General features: G+C 44.1%; 1 protein-coding gene across 1 annotated transcript in view; it reads left to right on the top strand.

The window, feature by feature from the left end:
• The window catches only part of LOC310742223 (uncharacterized protein), a 59,181-nt gene extending 43,721 nt beyond the window's left edge, over positions 1–15,460 (top strand). The window contains exons 4-8 of the mRNA XM_083571320.1: positions 6,505–6,566; positions 9,330–9,445; positions 11,982–12,332; positions 13,470–13,579; positions 15,312–15,460. Of these exons, the coding sequence (XP_083427446.1) occupies positions 6,505–6,566; positions 9,330–9,445; positions 11,982–12,332; positions 13,470–13,579; positions 15,312–15,368 (696 nt within the window). The 3' untranslated portion in view covers positions 15,369–15,460. The remainder of the gene's footprint in view (positions 1–6,504; positions 6,567–9,329; positions 9,446–11,981; positions 12,333–13,469; positions 13,580–15,311) is intronic.
• Positions 15,461–16,086: the final 626 nt, after the last annotated feature.

Here is a 16,086-nt window from a genome sequence, read left to right as displayed (position 1 = left end):
TGTCTTCCGCTGCCTCCCGCAGTTTGGTCAAACTCATGCTGGTAGCTTCGAGAACACTGTCCAACCATCTCGTCCTCTGTCATCCCCTTCTCCTTGTGCCCTCCATCTTTCCCAACATCAGGGTCTTTTCCAGGGAGTCTTCTCTTCTCATGAGGTGGCCAAAGTCTTGGAGCCTCAGCTTCAGGATCTGCCCTTCCAGTGAGCACTCAGGGCTGATTTCCTTAAGAATGGAGAGGTTTGATCTTCTTGCAGTCCATGGGACTCTCAAGAGTCTCCTCCAGCTCCATAATTCAAAAGCATCAATTCTTCGGTGATCAGCCTTCTTTATGGTCCAGCTCTCACTTCAGTTCCTGGAGAAATCAATTCAATGCAAAGGAGTTCTTATCTATACATAAAACGTGAAACGTTGGCTTTGCGCATAGTCTGCTACGAACATAAGAGGCCTGCTGGATTAGGCCAGGAGCACATCTGGTCCAGCATTCTGTTCTCATAGCGGCCAACCAGATTCCTGTAGCAAGGACTTATAGGAAGGACTATAATGCAATAGTCAGGGCCGGATTTAGGTTTGATGAGACCCTAAGCTACTGAAGGTAATGGGGCCCTTTATATGTCCAGCTGTCCTTTGTCAACAATTGTCGCTGTTTTTTTGTGCTGAATATATGTTATATGGTAATTTATGGACTTAATAGGTATCTCAAGCCATTTGCACGTAACAAAATATGTATTTTATCCAAGTAATTGTTGCAACCTGTTGTCTTTGTCCATGGAGTTTTCCTGGCAGGGATACTGGAGTGGCTTGCCTGTTCCTGCTCCAGGTGGATCACGTTTGGTCAAAACTCTCCACTATGACCTGTCCATCTTGGGTGGCCTTGCGCGGCATAGCTCATAGCTTCTCTGAGTTATTCAAGCCCCTTTGCCACAGCAAGGCAGTATAGTTAAAGCTATGGTTTTCCCAGTATTGATGTATGGAAGTGAGAGCTGGACCATAAAGAAGGCTGATCACCGAAGAATTGATGCTTTTGAATTATGGTGCTGGAGGAGACTCTTGAGAGTCCCATGGACTGCAAGAAGATCAAACTGATACATTCTGAAGGAATCAGCCCTGAGGGCTCACTGGAAGGACAGATCCTGAAGCTGAGGCTCCAATACTTTGGCCACCTCATGAGAAGAGAAGACTCCCTGGAAAAGACCCTGATTTTGGGAAAGATTGAGGGCACAAGGAGAAGGGGACGACAGAGGACGAGATGGTTGGACAGTGTTCTCGAAGCTACCAGCATGTGTTTGACCAAACTGTGGGAGGCAGTGGAAGACAGGAGTGCCTGGCGTGCTCTGGTCCATGGGGTCACGAAGAGTCAGAAATGACTAAACATCAACAACAATTGCTGCAACCAGTCCATGCAGAATGTAGGCACCCTATATATAGAAATGAGTAAACCAGTGATATTTTAGGGAGCAGGCTAGCAGGCTTACATCATAGGAGCCTACACAACACAAAACACTGTTGCTGTATGTAGGTTTTATTTTATTTGCTTTTTATCTTCTATTTGGGAAATGTATATCCAGTGTTTTTTTCTTTAATTTTTTGGGGGGGCCCCAAGAGAGTGACGTAAATCCGGCAGAAACTGGTCTTCAGAGGCATACTGTTGCTGATATTGGTGGCAGAACCACAGATAACCTTTTCTGTGATTTTGTCTACTCCTCTTTTAAAGCCTTTAAAGCCAGATCCCACTGCTTTAAAGAGGTACCACTGTATTATTATTATTATTATTATTATTATTATTATTATTATTATTTCTACAAGTCTCAGGGGTCTGCCAAGACAGCCAGAACCTCCCTCTTGTTCCCATTTTGGCAGTACAGTGGTACCTCGGGTTACATACGCTTCAGGTTACATACGCTTCAGGTTACAGACTCCGCTAACCCAGAAATAGTGCTTCAGGTTAAGAACTTTGCTTCAGGATGAGAACAGAAATCGTGTTCCGGTGGCGCGGCAGCAGCTAAAGTGGTGCTTCAGGTTAAGTACAGACCTCCAGAACAAATTAAGTACTTAACCTGAGTTACCACTGTATAGGGAATGGCACTTGGATAACTGAGTTTGCTGTTGGTATATGACAGGTGTCAGGACCTTTTTGCTCTCCAGATGTTACTGAACTACAACTCCCACCACCCCTGGTGATCGGCCATGCTTGTTGGGGCTGATGGGAGTTGGAGTCCGGCAATGTCTGGAGAGCCAAAGACTCCCCATGTTGGCTACCATAGCCATCTTGGCTGAAGGTTAAGAGCCTCCTCCAGGTTTGACCTCCATATCCTGCCTCAATGCAGATTAAAACGGCTGGTTTATCGTTATTTGTGCTGACAGAACAATTGAGAGATATTCTGTGTGGCGGCAATATCAGGAACACACGTGATATGCACACCTTTAACAGTTTCGGTATGACATGGCGGGGGGAAGTGTGCCCTCTATATTTAGGAGTGGCTATTTGTGAAGAAAATGACACAATGGTGATTATCAGTGGCAGAGATCGCAATGAAAGCGAAACTAAGGTAAAAAAAAAATAAGTCGGAAATATTGATGATCGAAGGCAGAACGCAAAAGCATTCGTTTGTGGTTTATCTTAAAAGCAGAGCAACGGTAAAGAACTGAAATCTACAATGGTTAAAAAAGCAAATATTGTGCCATTTCCCAGTGAGTTGACCTTCAGCATAGGTGAGCAGCATGAAACAATTGCCAGCCATATCTGTCAACCACAGGGACAGCCCTACCATTAGGACTCAGGTAGATTTTGAGAGGTGGGGATTGAAAGAGAGATAGGAAAGTATGCACTAAAAGCACTAACATGTCACTTTAAACCATCACAGCTTCCCCCAAAGAATTCTGGGAGCTGGAGTTTGTTAAGGGATCTGAGAGTTGTCAGGAGACCCCTATTTCCCTCTCAGTGCTACAATTTTCAGAGTTCCTTGTGAGCAGGGATAGATCATCATTGTTTCCTAGCAACTCTCAGGACCCAACTAGGTAAAGGGATCCCTGACCATTAGGTCCAGTTGTGACTGACTCTGGGGTTGCGGCGCTCATCTCGCTTTACTGGCCGAGGGAGCCAGCGTACAGCTTCTGAGTCATGTGGCCAGCATGACTAAGCCGCTTCTGGCGAACCAGAGCAGTGCACGGAAACGCCGTTTACCTTCCCGCCAGAGCGGTACCTATTTATCTACTTGCACTTTGACGTGCTTTTGAACTGCTAGGTTGGCAGGAACAGGGACCAAGCAACGGGAGCTCTCCCCGTCACGGGGATTGGAACCGCCAACCTTCTGATCGGCAAGTCCTAGGCTCTGTGGTTTAACCCACAGCGCCACCTGCGTCCCTCAGGACCCAACTAAAGGTAAACGTAAAGGTACCCCTGCCCATACGGGCCAGTCGTGACCGACTCTAGGGTTGCACGCTCATCTCGCTCAAGAGGCCGGGAGCCGGCATTGTCCGAAGACACTTCCGGGTCACGTGGCCAGCGTGACGAAGCTGCGTCTGGCGAGCCAGCACCAGCGCCGCACACGGAAACGCTGTTTACCTTCCCGCTATAAAGCGGTTCCTATTTATCTACTTGCACTTAGGGGTGCTTTCAAACTGCTAGGTGGGCAGGAACTGGGACCGAACGGCGGGAGCTCACCCCGCCGCGGGGATTCGAACCGCCGACCTTTCAATCAGTAAGTCCTAGGCTCTGTGGTTTAACCCACAGCACCACCTGCATCCCTCAGGACCCAACTACAGTTCCCATAATTCTTTGTGGGAACCCATGCTGTTTAAAGTGGCAACATAGTGCTTTAAATATATGGTGTGAATGTGGCCCTAGCTAACAAGGAGCTGCTCTGAGATGCAATGGAGTTTCCTTCAACAGTGCTGAAGATTTGACTGCCATTCTGGTTAGCTGCTTCTGTAAGCAGAATGTAGGGGGTGGGGCATCTTCTCCTTCATGCAGCAAACAACATATTGGGTGGTCTAATAATAATAATAATAATAATAATAATAATAATAATAATAATAATAATAATTTTATTATTTATACCCCACCCATCTGGCTGGGTTCCCCCAGCTACTCTGGGCAGCTTACAGCACATTAAAAATTGTAAAACATTAGACATTAAAAATTTCCTGATACAGGGTTGCCTTCAGATGTCTTCTAAAAATCAGAGAGCTGTTTATTTCCTTGACATCTGAAGGGAGGGCATTCCACAGGGCAGGCACCACCACCGAGAAGGCCTTCTGCCTGGTTCCCTGTAACCTCACCTCTTGTAGTGAGGGAACCACCAGAAGGCCCTCGGAGCTGGACCTCAGTGTCTGGACTGAAGGAATGTATCACTTGGTATATTGTAAGTGATAAATTTGAATATCCTGTTAACTTATAAGGGATAAGGAGGCTTTCCTGTTCCTAGGTGGAGCTGTCCAAGATATTGCATGGGAACCAAGGGACCATAAGAATATTGATAGGGTGCATGGTTTTAATGCACAAAGTCCCCAGTTTAAGTCGAAGCACCTCTGTCGCGCGTGTGTGTGTGTGATAAAGATACTTTGACCTAAACCTGGGACTTTGTTCATGAAAACCATGCGCCTTATCATAGGATTTGACAAGGCCAGTGCTTAGAACTAGTTTGGTTTAGCAAAGTTCAAAAATCCCAGAACTACACCATAATTTCTAAATGTGTATTAAGTTCATTTTAAGACAGAACCTGGAAGCATTTTTGTTTCGCCTTTAAGTTCCTCTTCCTACTGTTGTCGACTCTTTGGGCCTTTTGCATGCTCTAGTTATCTCTCGCTTGGACTACTGCAATGCGCTCTATGTGGGGCTACCTTTGAAGGTGACCCGGAAACTACAACTAATCCAGAATGCGGCAGCCAGACTGGTGACTGGGAGCAGCCGCCGAGACCATATAACACCGGTCTTGAAAGACCTACATTGGCTCCCAGTACGTTTCTGAGCACAATTCAAAGTGTTGGTGCTGACCTTTAAAGCCCTAAAGAGCCTCGGCGCAGTATACCTGAAGGAGCGTCTCCACCCCCATCATTCTGCCCGGACACTGAGGTCCAGCGCTGAGGGCCTTCTGGCTGTTCCCTCATTGCGAGAAGCAAAGCTACAGGGAACCAGGCAGGGGGCCTTCTCGGTAGTGGCACCCACCCTGTGGAACGCCCTCCCACCAGATGTCAAAGAGAAAAATAACTACCAAACTTTTAGAAGACATCTGAAGCCCTGCCAGATGGATGGGGTATAAATAATGATAATTAATAATAATAATAATAATAATAATAATAAGAAGAAGAAGAAGAAGAAGAAGAAGAAGAAGAATTTAAGCCCATAAAAAGCTTAAATAAATTAAACAGTTTGCATTTCATTGCACATATGTTTAATATTTTCTTAGTCTTCTTAAGTATATTGTATACTTCAGCAAAGCAGCTTCTAACACTCTGAATGCTGAACTATTTATCGCTGAGGATCATTTGGATTAACTTGAAATGAATTGTGAACTGACTGCGAATAGAACTGGAATTAGTTCCTGCTTCTACATGCTGTATTTGAACAGGAACTAGTTCATATTTAGAATGAACTGTCCAAGCTCAAGAGACAACCAGGGGTCAGGCCAAGGCATTGGCTGCCTGAGACAGGACAATATGGCTGCTTTCTCCCACTTCATGAGGAGAGGCTGACCAGACTGGCAGCTGAATCTTACTTCAACACTGCTGGCAATGGCACAGCATCATTTACCACATGTGAGGGCAGCTTGCCCTCCAACACTTTGCTGTGGCTCCCTGCCCCCCTGTCGCATCTACTGCCTATTGCAGTTGCCCCATCCTGTCTAATGGCAGGGCCAGCCCTGGAAAAGATCTCCAACTGAAAGCTCTTGCCAGCCAGAGTATACGCAACACTGGGCCACATGGATCCATGATCTGACTTAAGTAGGTTCGTGTGTGGATCTACGAGCAACTTTTCAGTTTAAATTGAGAAAAGCCATTTTTCTACAAGATGAGAAAGTCTCACACGTGAGATTCATGTTACGTTCATCATTCTCACCAGTGAACCAAACAGCTTGCAGGGATGTCAATAAACTGAAAGCCATCTTTGAAGAACGTCAGAAAGAACAGAACTGGAGCAGCAGCAGAAATGCCACATGTTTGATGTTTTTGAGTCAACAGTCAGCTAATTAATATGCAAATGAAACACAGTGAAGTAAGCAGGGAGGAAAGATGCTGGGGGAAATCTGATTACCATAATTACTCAGGCCATCAAGCAGACTTCCTGCCCGACATTATTTTTAGTCGCAAACTAGGATGACCCCGTGAAAATCTGTTTCGAAGTGAAACAAGGCAGGTTTTTACATATCGGAGAGAGCCTGGGGGTATTCAGAATAACTTTCCGTTCTACATCCTGCTATGGAATCATGACCACCATTTGCTCTGCTGGTATCTCAAGGTGAGCCATCTTTGCAGCTGCTGGAATCATCTCTGTCCTTTTCTGTCACCAGGTGTGTGATTTGAAGAAGAGGCAGAGAGCAGGTGAAGCGTACCTGTTGCTCCAGCTTTGCAGGTAAGCAAAATCCCATTACTGAAACTGGCAGCCAGGCAAGTGGTGTGTTGGCAGAGAGGAACAGCAGCTACTACCCTTAAGAAAGGCATAGGCAAACTTGGCCCTTCAGATGTTTTGGAACTACAACTCCCATCATCCCTAGCTAACAAAACCAGTGGTCAGGGATGATGGGAATTGTAGTCCTAAAACACCTAGAGGGCTGCCTTAAGAGGAGAAAGGACCAGCTTTCCCCTCCCAAAGTTTTGTGACTGTTTAAGCTTGACCACCAGTGAGGGAAGGGATGCGGGTGGCGCTGTGGGTTAAACCACAGAGCCTAGGACTGGCCGATCAGAAGGTGGGCGGTTCGAATCCCTGTGATGGGGTGAGCTCCCCTTGCTCGGTTCCTGCTCCTGCCAACCTAGCAGATCGAAAGTATGTCAAAAGTGCAAGTAGATAAATAGGTACCGCTCCTGCGGGAAGGTAAATGGTGTTTCCATGCGCTGCTCTGGTTCGCCAGAAGTGGCTTAGTCAAATTGGCCACATGACCTGGAAGCTGTACGCCGGCTCCCTTGGCCAATAAAGTGAGATGAGCGCCGCAACCCCAGAGTCGGCCACGACTGGACCTAATGGTCAGGGGTCCCTTTACCTTTACCTTACCAGTGAGGGGAAATTCCCCCAGTCTCCTGGCTTTGAAGAAGAGCAGGTAAAACTTTCCTAGTGCCCAAGTTTGGACAGCCTAGAGAGGCAAGGAATGGATAATCTGCCTTTTGAGTTGGGTTGGGGAAGAGATGCAATGCATTTCATACTTAAAGGTAAACCTCCATAATCTGAACCCAACAATGTGTGAATCGGAAGCCACCCATCCTTTCAAATTTGCACTTCTATGGCTTTTACGGTGCAGTTCTGCAGCCAAGTAATGTGTACGAAAAGGTTATACTAGAGTCAGGTGGAAATGCATATAGTACTGGAAATGGCATATAAATGCCTTGCATTCATATATTGAGTGTAAGCTAATGAGTGATCATACATACTGTAGGTACACATACATGTGCAGGCATGTGCCGAGAAATGTGGATGTTATGTATGTATGCAATCTTAGTATTATTTTTTTATAACTACTTTCATGTTTTGAAGCAACTTCAGAGGTATATTCTAGTGGTGAAGTAGACACTTATAGAAGTCTCAAATGGGATATCACAGACCCTGTGCATGCCATAGACATGCTATGCAATTCGTGAAGTAAAGGTAAAGGTTCCCCTGACTGTTAAGTCCAGTCGTGGACGACTCTGGGGTTGTGGCGCTCATCTCGCTTTACTGGCTGAGGGAGCTGGCGTTTGTCCGCAGACAGTTTTTCCGGGTCATGTGGCCGGATCATGTGGCAAACCAGAGCAGCGTATGGAAATGCCGTTTACCTTCCCGCCGGAGCAGTACCTATTTATCTACTTGCACTTTGACGTGCTTTCGAACCGCTAGGTTGGCAGGAGCTGGGACCGAGCAACGGGAGCTCACTCCATCGCAGGGATTCGAACCGCTGACCTTCTGATCGGCAAGCCCAAGGCTCTGTGGTTTAGACCACAGCGCCACCTGCATCTCTTCAATTCGTGAAGTAACGCTGAACAAATTGAAAATTCCAGCCTAAATGGTTCACCTTCTGGTTCTCAAATTTCTCTCGTGAACTAAGTAGCATCAGCAGGAAGGCTGTCGACACCACATTCCCCTAAGGCTGTGCAGTTAGGCATTTCAGTTCAAAATGATGTTGGGGTCTTGATGCCTAAGTTTCTCATGGAGCCCATTGGCACTACAGTTATGCACAGAAAATGCAAGAGTATGGGGAAATATAAAGACAATGTGGCTACAGCAACAGGGAGGTGGGCAGTGTTTGCCTCCAATTACCGTATTTTTCGCTCTATAAGACGCACCAGACCATAAGACGCACCTAGTTTTTGGAGGAGGAAAACAAGAAAAAAAATATTCTGAAACTCAGAAGCCAGAACAAGAGGGATCGCTGCGCAGTGAAAGCAGCAATCCCTCTTGCTGTTCTGGCTTCTGGGATAGCTGTGCAGCCTGCATTTGCTCCATAAGACACACACACATTTCCCCTTACTTTTTAAGAGGGAAAAAGTGAGTCTTATAGAGCAAAAAATATGGTAAATTATTAGTTAAAACAAAACCATAACGTTATTTAATTTTCTCACTTGTTATATTTTGAATTTGCTGAGGGATTGCTGGACTTCTGGCAGACTTCCATGGCTGTGATAGGATTTCATCCCTTCCTCTCCCACCTCCTGTAGCCCCCCCTTCAAAATTTTCTCTGGGGGGTGGGGGAGATTCTCTGGAGAAGATTTGGGGAGAGTGGGTGGAGAAAGAAGAAGAGGAAGTCCTCTCACGCGAGCAGAAGTCCATTCATGTGACATTGGCTGCTGCCCAATACTATTATGTATATAAATGGAAAATAACAGAAAGAACGGGAGGAAATGAACTCACATTGATGCTGCAGGGCACAATCTCTCCTTTCTTGCTGTACATTTTAATATTGAATACAAGTTTCATATTGACTAATTTTTCTGGGTGATGAACATTTGCTTTGCTCACTGCTCTTTGAGGTTAACTGCACACGTATTTCCACTGTTTCCTGTCTTGAAACAACCAAAACATTGCTTACCTTTACAGGTATATCCTCCCTCCCTCTCTCTTTCTCTCTCTCACACACTGCGTGGGTTCTGTTCACACCGAAATCCTCTATCGTGAACAAAGGATCTAAATATCAATCTGGTTTGTTTCCAGCTTGTCTTCGACTAAGAAAGCATCGAACGTCTACATGAATCCAACATCTGGCTGTGTGATGATTTCATTTTTTATCGCCCTTGTCTTTCCCAGCTTAGCTGCTGGCTTCAGCAAAGGTGAGTTATTCATAATATAGGACGAGGCTGAGAAATCACTCCTATATAAAATTATCCAGAAGAGACATGAAAAATACATTAGAAAGTAAGGTTGTTGTTGTTGTTACTACAGTAGTTGTTACTACTGCATTGGGAAATTTTTAACGTCTAATGTTTTACCATTTTTTATGTGCTGTAAGCCGCCCAGAGTGCCTTGGAAAACGAGATGGGCAGGGTATAAATGATGATGATGATGATGATGATGATGATGATGATGATGATGATTTTATGAACACCACCATGACCACCATCTATATATGTACATATGGGCCTCCTACAGGCAGAGTCATAGTTATGGAAGGGTTGGGGAAGCTAGCCAGGTGTTTTGCCCCAGGTGAAGCCTCCAGAGGTGTACCATTGAGGCTGCCCAGCAAATTCTCATGGGTGGGTGTGTCAAACTGGGTCTTTGACTAGTTTTGCGCCTGTCTACCAGCATCCTGTTAGTCACCATGAGAGTAAGATGCTAGAAGGACCATTGGCCTGATATAGCAAGGCTCTTTTTATGTTTTTATTGTACTTTTATATCATATTAGTCCTTGTTGTTGTTGTTTAGTCGTTTAGTCGTGTCCGACTCTTCGTGACCCCATGGACCAGAGCACCCCAGGCACTTCTGTCTTCCACTGCCTCCTGCAGTTTGGTCAAAATATTAGTCCTTACCTTGAGGCATTTGCAATCTAGAAAATAGATACAGGATGGAATTCTTATTCTTATTCTTATTCTTATTCTTATTCTTATTCTTATTCTTATTCTTATTCTTATTCATTACCTTCCTTAAGGTCACATGGAGATTGACGCCTGTTCGGCTGCTACATTTGAGGGGGGGGGGGGGAGGAGAATGCAGGCCATTACCGGGATTTGATAATGTTATGATTTCTGTTTCGTTTTTAAAAACTTAGCCTTAGATTTGGAAAAAAACCCATCTCATTTACATGCGCTTTTAGTGATGGGGTTTTGATGTTGTTGTTTTCGTGCATTCTTGTTTCCACAAACATTTAACTGAGAGCTGTTTGAGGAGGAACGTTAGTTTTGAAAAGCTGCATTCTAAATTACCGGTAATTAAGTAAATAAGTGAGAGACCAGCGGGGACTGCATTTCTCTGTTGCTATAATTCTTGAGACGTTACTTGGCGACTGCTAAAGAAGTAGATGTCTAAAATAAAATTAAAATAAACTTTTGTGCAAAGTTCATTTATTTATTTTCCCAATAATAACTCACCCTTAAATCCAAAGTTTCCTAGGGTAGTGTGCACCTAAACTCATTCTTTTTTCTTTTTCTTTAAAAATCCAAATATTGAAAAACCTCCAAATACTAAAACGTAACATATAGAATTGCATGATTGTTCTCACTAATTTTAATATCGTGGGAACTGCAAATATTTTAAAAACCCTCTAACATTCCAGATATTTTTTAAAAAACCTCCAAATATTAAAATCTCACATGCAGAATTACATAATTGTCTTAACTGATTTTAATATTGTGGGACCTTATGGTGAACGGCAGGTAAGAAATGTTGTTGTTGTTGTTGCTGCCTAATACTAACACTAATACAATTAATACCATAAAAACTACTAAGTATAATACAACAGCAAGCCATAAGCAGAAGAGACCAGCTCTCCTATCCAAGTTAAGTTAATAATGAAGCTAAATAGCAAGGGAGCAGAACTGTATTTCCAAAGGGAGGAAATTCTACACCTGTGGTGCCAAAACAGAGAAGGCCATGCTCTCAGATGCTGCATTACAAACTATAGTCATCGATGGAACTATGACTAGGTCTTCTCCTGCAGAACTTAAGGCACGTGTCAGCTGAATTCTGCTCACATGTTGAATATATGCCTGGTTTTATTTGAAGAACTTCAAGTAAAATTTTCCAAGATATGGCTTGAGGGAACCCTACGGATGCTAAGAAAATCTGGGCCTAGTCAGTGCCTGGATTTGTGACTGCCTGGGAAAGGCATGTATGCTGTCTTGAGTTCCCTCAAGATATAAATGTCATAAATTAAATTGTTGTTGTTTAGTCGTTTAGTCATGTCCGACTCTTCGTGACCCCATGGACCAGAGCACGCCAGACACTCCTGTCTTCCACTGCCTCTCACAGTTTGGTCAAACTCATGCTGGTAGCTTCGAGAACACTATCCAACCATCTCGTCCTCTGTCGTCCCCTTCTCCTTGTGCCCTCCATCTTTCCCAACATCAGGGTCTTTTCCAGGGAGTCTTCTCTTCTCATGAGGTGACCAGAGTATTGGAGCCTCAGCTTCACAACCTGTCCTTCCAGTGAGCACTCAGGGCTGATTTCCTTAAGAACGGATAGGTTTGATCTTCTTGCAGTCCATGGGACTCTCAAGAGTCTCCTCCAGCACCAGAATTCAAAAGCCGTAAATTAAACATCTGATATTAAATAAGTATCTGAGATACCTGCCACTCCCTTTTCTATGGATACAGCATATTTCTCTTGAGCATGTTTATTTATCACGACGCTGTGTTTGAAATTTCATTACAGTCATAGAAGTAACTCAACCGTCGTTCCTGGTGGTCAAAAGGCAAGAGGCTGCCCACTTTGCGTGTGAATACAGGAATGCTGGAGATGCAGAGGGACTTGTGATAACTTTACTTAAACACCTTGGCAACGAGTCTCTCAGGATGTGTGCTTCATGGCTTACTGCTGGGTATGAGCCGTTCATCGTGAAGGATGGCATCAAGTGCCAAGTCCACTCTGGTCACAATGGTGTAAACGTTACTCTATGGGGTCTGCAGCCTACTGATGCTGGTCTGTATATCTGCAAGATGGAACGGATTTTCCCGCCACCCTACATCCAAGTCATGGGAAGGGGAACTCAGCTCTATGTGGTTGGTGAGTTCAGAAAGCTCACGATTTGATGTCAGGGTGCCTTCAAGTGTTTTTCAGAATGAATGTGTGTCCTTGAGGTCTATCAGTTCAATCCTGTAACTCTCAAATCAGCCTTCTGACAGTATGTACATGTTTGTGCAGAAGTCCGTCACACTGAGATTTGCTTCCTAGTAAGTGAGTTGGCGCTGTGGGTTAAACCACAGAGCCTAGGACTTGCTGATCAGAAGGTCGGTGGTTCGAATCCCTGCGACGGGGTGAGCTCCCGTTACTCGGTCCCTGCTCCTGCCAACCTAGCAGTTCGAAAGCATGTCAAAGTGCAAATAGATAAATAGGTACCGCTCTGGCGGGAAGGTAAACAGCGTTTCCATGCGCTGCTCTGGTTCGCCAGAAGCGGCTTAGTCATGCTGGCCGGAAGCTGTACGCCGGCTCCCTTGGCCAATAAAGCGAGATGAGCGCCGCAACCCCAGAGTCGGTCACGACTGGACCTAATCGTCAGGGGTCCCTTTACCTTAAGTGAGTTAAGGCATTCTGCCCAGACGCTGAGGTCCAGCGCCGAGGGCCTTCTGGCGGTTCCCTCATTGCGAGAAGCAAAGCTACAAGGAACCAGGCAGAGGGCCTTCTCGGTAGTGGCGCCCGCCCTGTGGAACGCCCTTCCAGCAGATGTCAAAGCGATAAACAACTATCTGACATTCAGAAGACATCTTAAGGCAGCCCTGTTCAGGGAAGTTTTTAACGTGTGATATTTTAGTATATTTTTGGTTTATATGGAAGCCACCCAGAGTGGCTGGGGAGGCCCAGCCAGATGGGCGGGGTATAAATAATAAATTATTATTATTATTATTATTATTATTATTATTATTATTATTATACCTAATCCATATTTTCCAAAACAATACGAGAACTGAAGCACCGCCATCCTTTGAAACTCACACTTCTCTGAATTTTGCAGTGAGCTTTCTGGCCTGTGCCTTGGTTTCCGAATGTTTTGGAAGTTGAACGGACTTCTGGAAGGGATTCCGTTCGACTTCCAAGGTACAACTGTACTTGGAAAACAGTGTGTGTGTGTGTGTGTGTGTGTGTGTGTTAACATTTGCTCTATCTTCCTGAAGATGATAATTTGAAAAATTAAATGTATTTCAGACACAGATCCATGCCCAGACCCGCAACTCTATCTTTGGATCACAACAGCAGTAGCTTCTGGATTGCTTGTATACAGCATTTTAATCACAACCTGCATTATGAGAAAGGCTGTAAGTACATGAGCTATAACATAGTACATGAGCTTTTAGGAATAAATCCAAGGGAATTTGTAATATCATGACCATCATATTTTTGGCAGTTTGGTTCCCTTGCATACTGGTCAACAGACAGGCCTGAAAAGTCAACCTGGAGAATGTAGCCATGCATTCACATCAATTGGTGTGTGTGTGTGCGCTAGAAATTGCGTCCAGAGTCTTGAATTGCTATCCCAAGAAGGACTTGAATACAATGTCTGGTCTGTATTGCTATGTTGCTGAGCAGAATCTAGAACAGGCATGGCCAAACTTGGCCCTCCAGATGTTTTGGGACTACAACTCCCATCATCCCTAGCTAACAGGACCAGTGGTCAGGGATGATGGGAATTGTAGTCCCCAAACAGCTGGAGGGCCAAGTTTGGCCATGCCTGATCTAGAATGATTAGACCAAGGATGGGGTGCCCTCACCAACATATTTTAATTTGGTCCACCAACATGCTTTGTTTTTTGTTTTAAGCAAGAGTACATGTGCAAGAACTCGTGACACAAGAGGCATAACTGATCCATATTAAGTCATCCAAGTCCAGAATTATTATTTTTTTGCAAGAATTACAGCACCCAGCATGCAATCCACCAGAAACGGGGCAGGGGCCTTATGTGTGGACCAGAAACTGTGTCCTACTCAGCACTGTTAAATTATTACTCTTGCCGTGAAAGGTGAAGGAACACCGTGAGACCGAAAAGTCTGTAGTACTTCTGTAGAAGATGAAACGAAATTCCTTGCAGGGTTATTTAGTTCTTCAAGATCAACTGCTGTTCTGGGCTTGAGGTCAAAAAGGATGTTCATCAATGTGAAATGAACGGCAGCAGTTTCTTTCTGATTCAGAATTAGCAACCACTGCCCTTGCCTTCCTCACCACAATACCAGAATACTGTAATAATCTCAATACGATGAGTAGAGTTAGCATGCGCTGAACAGGGTGGTTTAACTCTTCACAGAGGTGTGTTGCCTATCAGAATTAGAGTATATTCTTGTTCCGTAGAGTCTTCCAAGCACTCCCCATCCTGTGTTTTTGGCTTCTAAAGTCCTACCTGAGTCGAATCTGCCTGGCACATCTTTGGTGCATATTGTGGATGTTGTTTTTTGATTGGACTTTAATCTGGAGATTATGTTTGTCTGGAATTATTTTTTTATTATCGAGTTCTTAGCCACCTTCAATTTGAAAACCCCACCTACTCCCTTTGGAGAATATTCTGCAATCCCCCCACTCTGCCCGAATTTCACCCCCGGAAAAGAGTTTAGAGAATTTGGAGAGGCCATTTCCCCTCAGCCATAGTGCCGAAATACAGAGAAGAATGCTGTTGGTAGTGTAAAATTGTGAAACGCATAAAGGAATATGTTGGGTCCAGGCATCTCACCATCAACATTGTGTATAGTAGACTGGGAACACTTTATCTAAATTTCTCAGGCAGAGGTTACAAACACAGCAAACAGGCCATCAGTTCAAATACCTTCAGACTTGATCTTTGTTGTCTTCCTGGATTTGAGATTATGGAAGAATGAAAAAGCTTACAGATTGTGAAATATTCTGTCAAAAGCAATTATCAGGGACCTCATTTGTTAAGATCAACAGAAATTAGAGAGGTTGAGAATATACACCTGGAGGTAGGCTATATCAATCTCAAGTATATGGTTGGATGAAACACAGTTTTCTTGCAGTGCCAGATTATTTTTCTTATTTTACAGATCCGGAAAAGCAACTATTTTACTCCTGGGGTCTATGAGAAAATTGTACCAATGTAACTGGGGAAAAGAAAGGAAACTGCCACGGAAAAGGACGAAACGGTGTTGATTTCTTCCAAGTAACGACAGTGAAAATAAATGTCTAATAAACAGGAATGCAATTTGTTACTTCCAGATTGGATCACAACAAAGAGAGATGCAACACATCAACAAAAGAATACTAAATTGACACTGCAAAGGCTGTTTGGTCCTTGAGTTCCTTAGGATGTAGCCACATCACTCCACAGCATGAACTCTCAAGTACCCATCTTCTTTGCAAAATCTCCCTACAAATTCTTCAATAACAAAAATAGCATTATGCTTAGGGTCGGGTTATATACAGTCCGTAGAATCAGCTGGTACAGCTTTTCCTAGACTGTACCACTTCAGGCTGAAAGTAGGGGTGTTTACCTGTTTGAATGCTTCCCCTCAAACAAACTGAACAATATAACACAACACAATGGCCAATAACAATGGCCAATAACAACTATTTATAGACTAATACAAACGATCAGAAATTACAACCAAAGTCTCTAAATCTTCTTCACCAGTCGTGGTAGAATAATTCAAAAGTTTGATATATACATAATCAGTCACCAAATATCGCCGGAACAGAGTTTCCGGATAACCAATCTGTTTCGTTCAATGCTTCATCAGCCAAGCTTGATCAATTCTTCATCAGCCAGACTTGTAAGAATTAATATGAGAAGTTGTGTTATATTGTTCAGCTTGTCTGTAT

Source organism: Podarcis filfolensis (genome assembly GCF_964270895.1).
Source record: "Podarcis filfolensis genome assembly, chromosome: 1".
NCBI classification, from domain to species: Eukaryota; Metazoa; Chordata; class Lepidosauria; order Squamata; family Lacertidae; genus Podarcis; species Podarcis filfolensis.
This window is presented reverse-complemented; position numbering and strand designations above follow the sequence as displayed.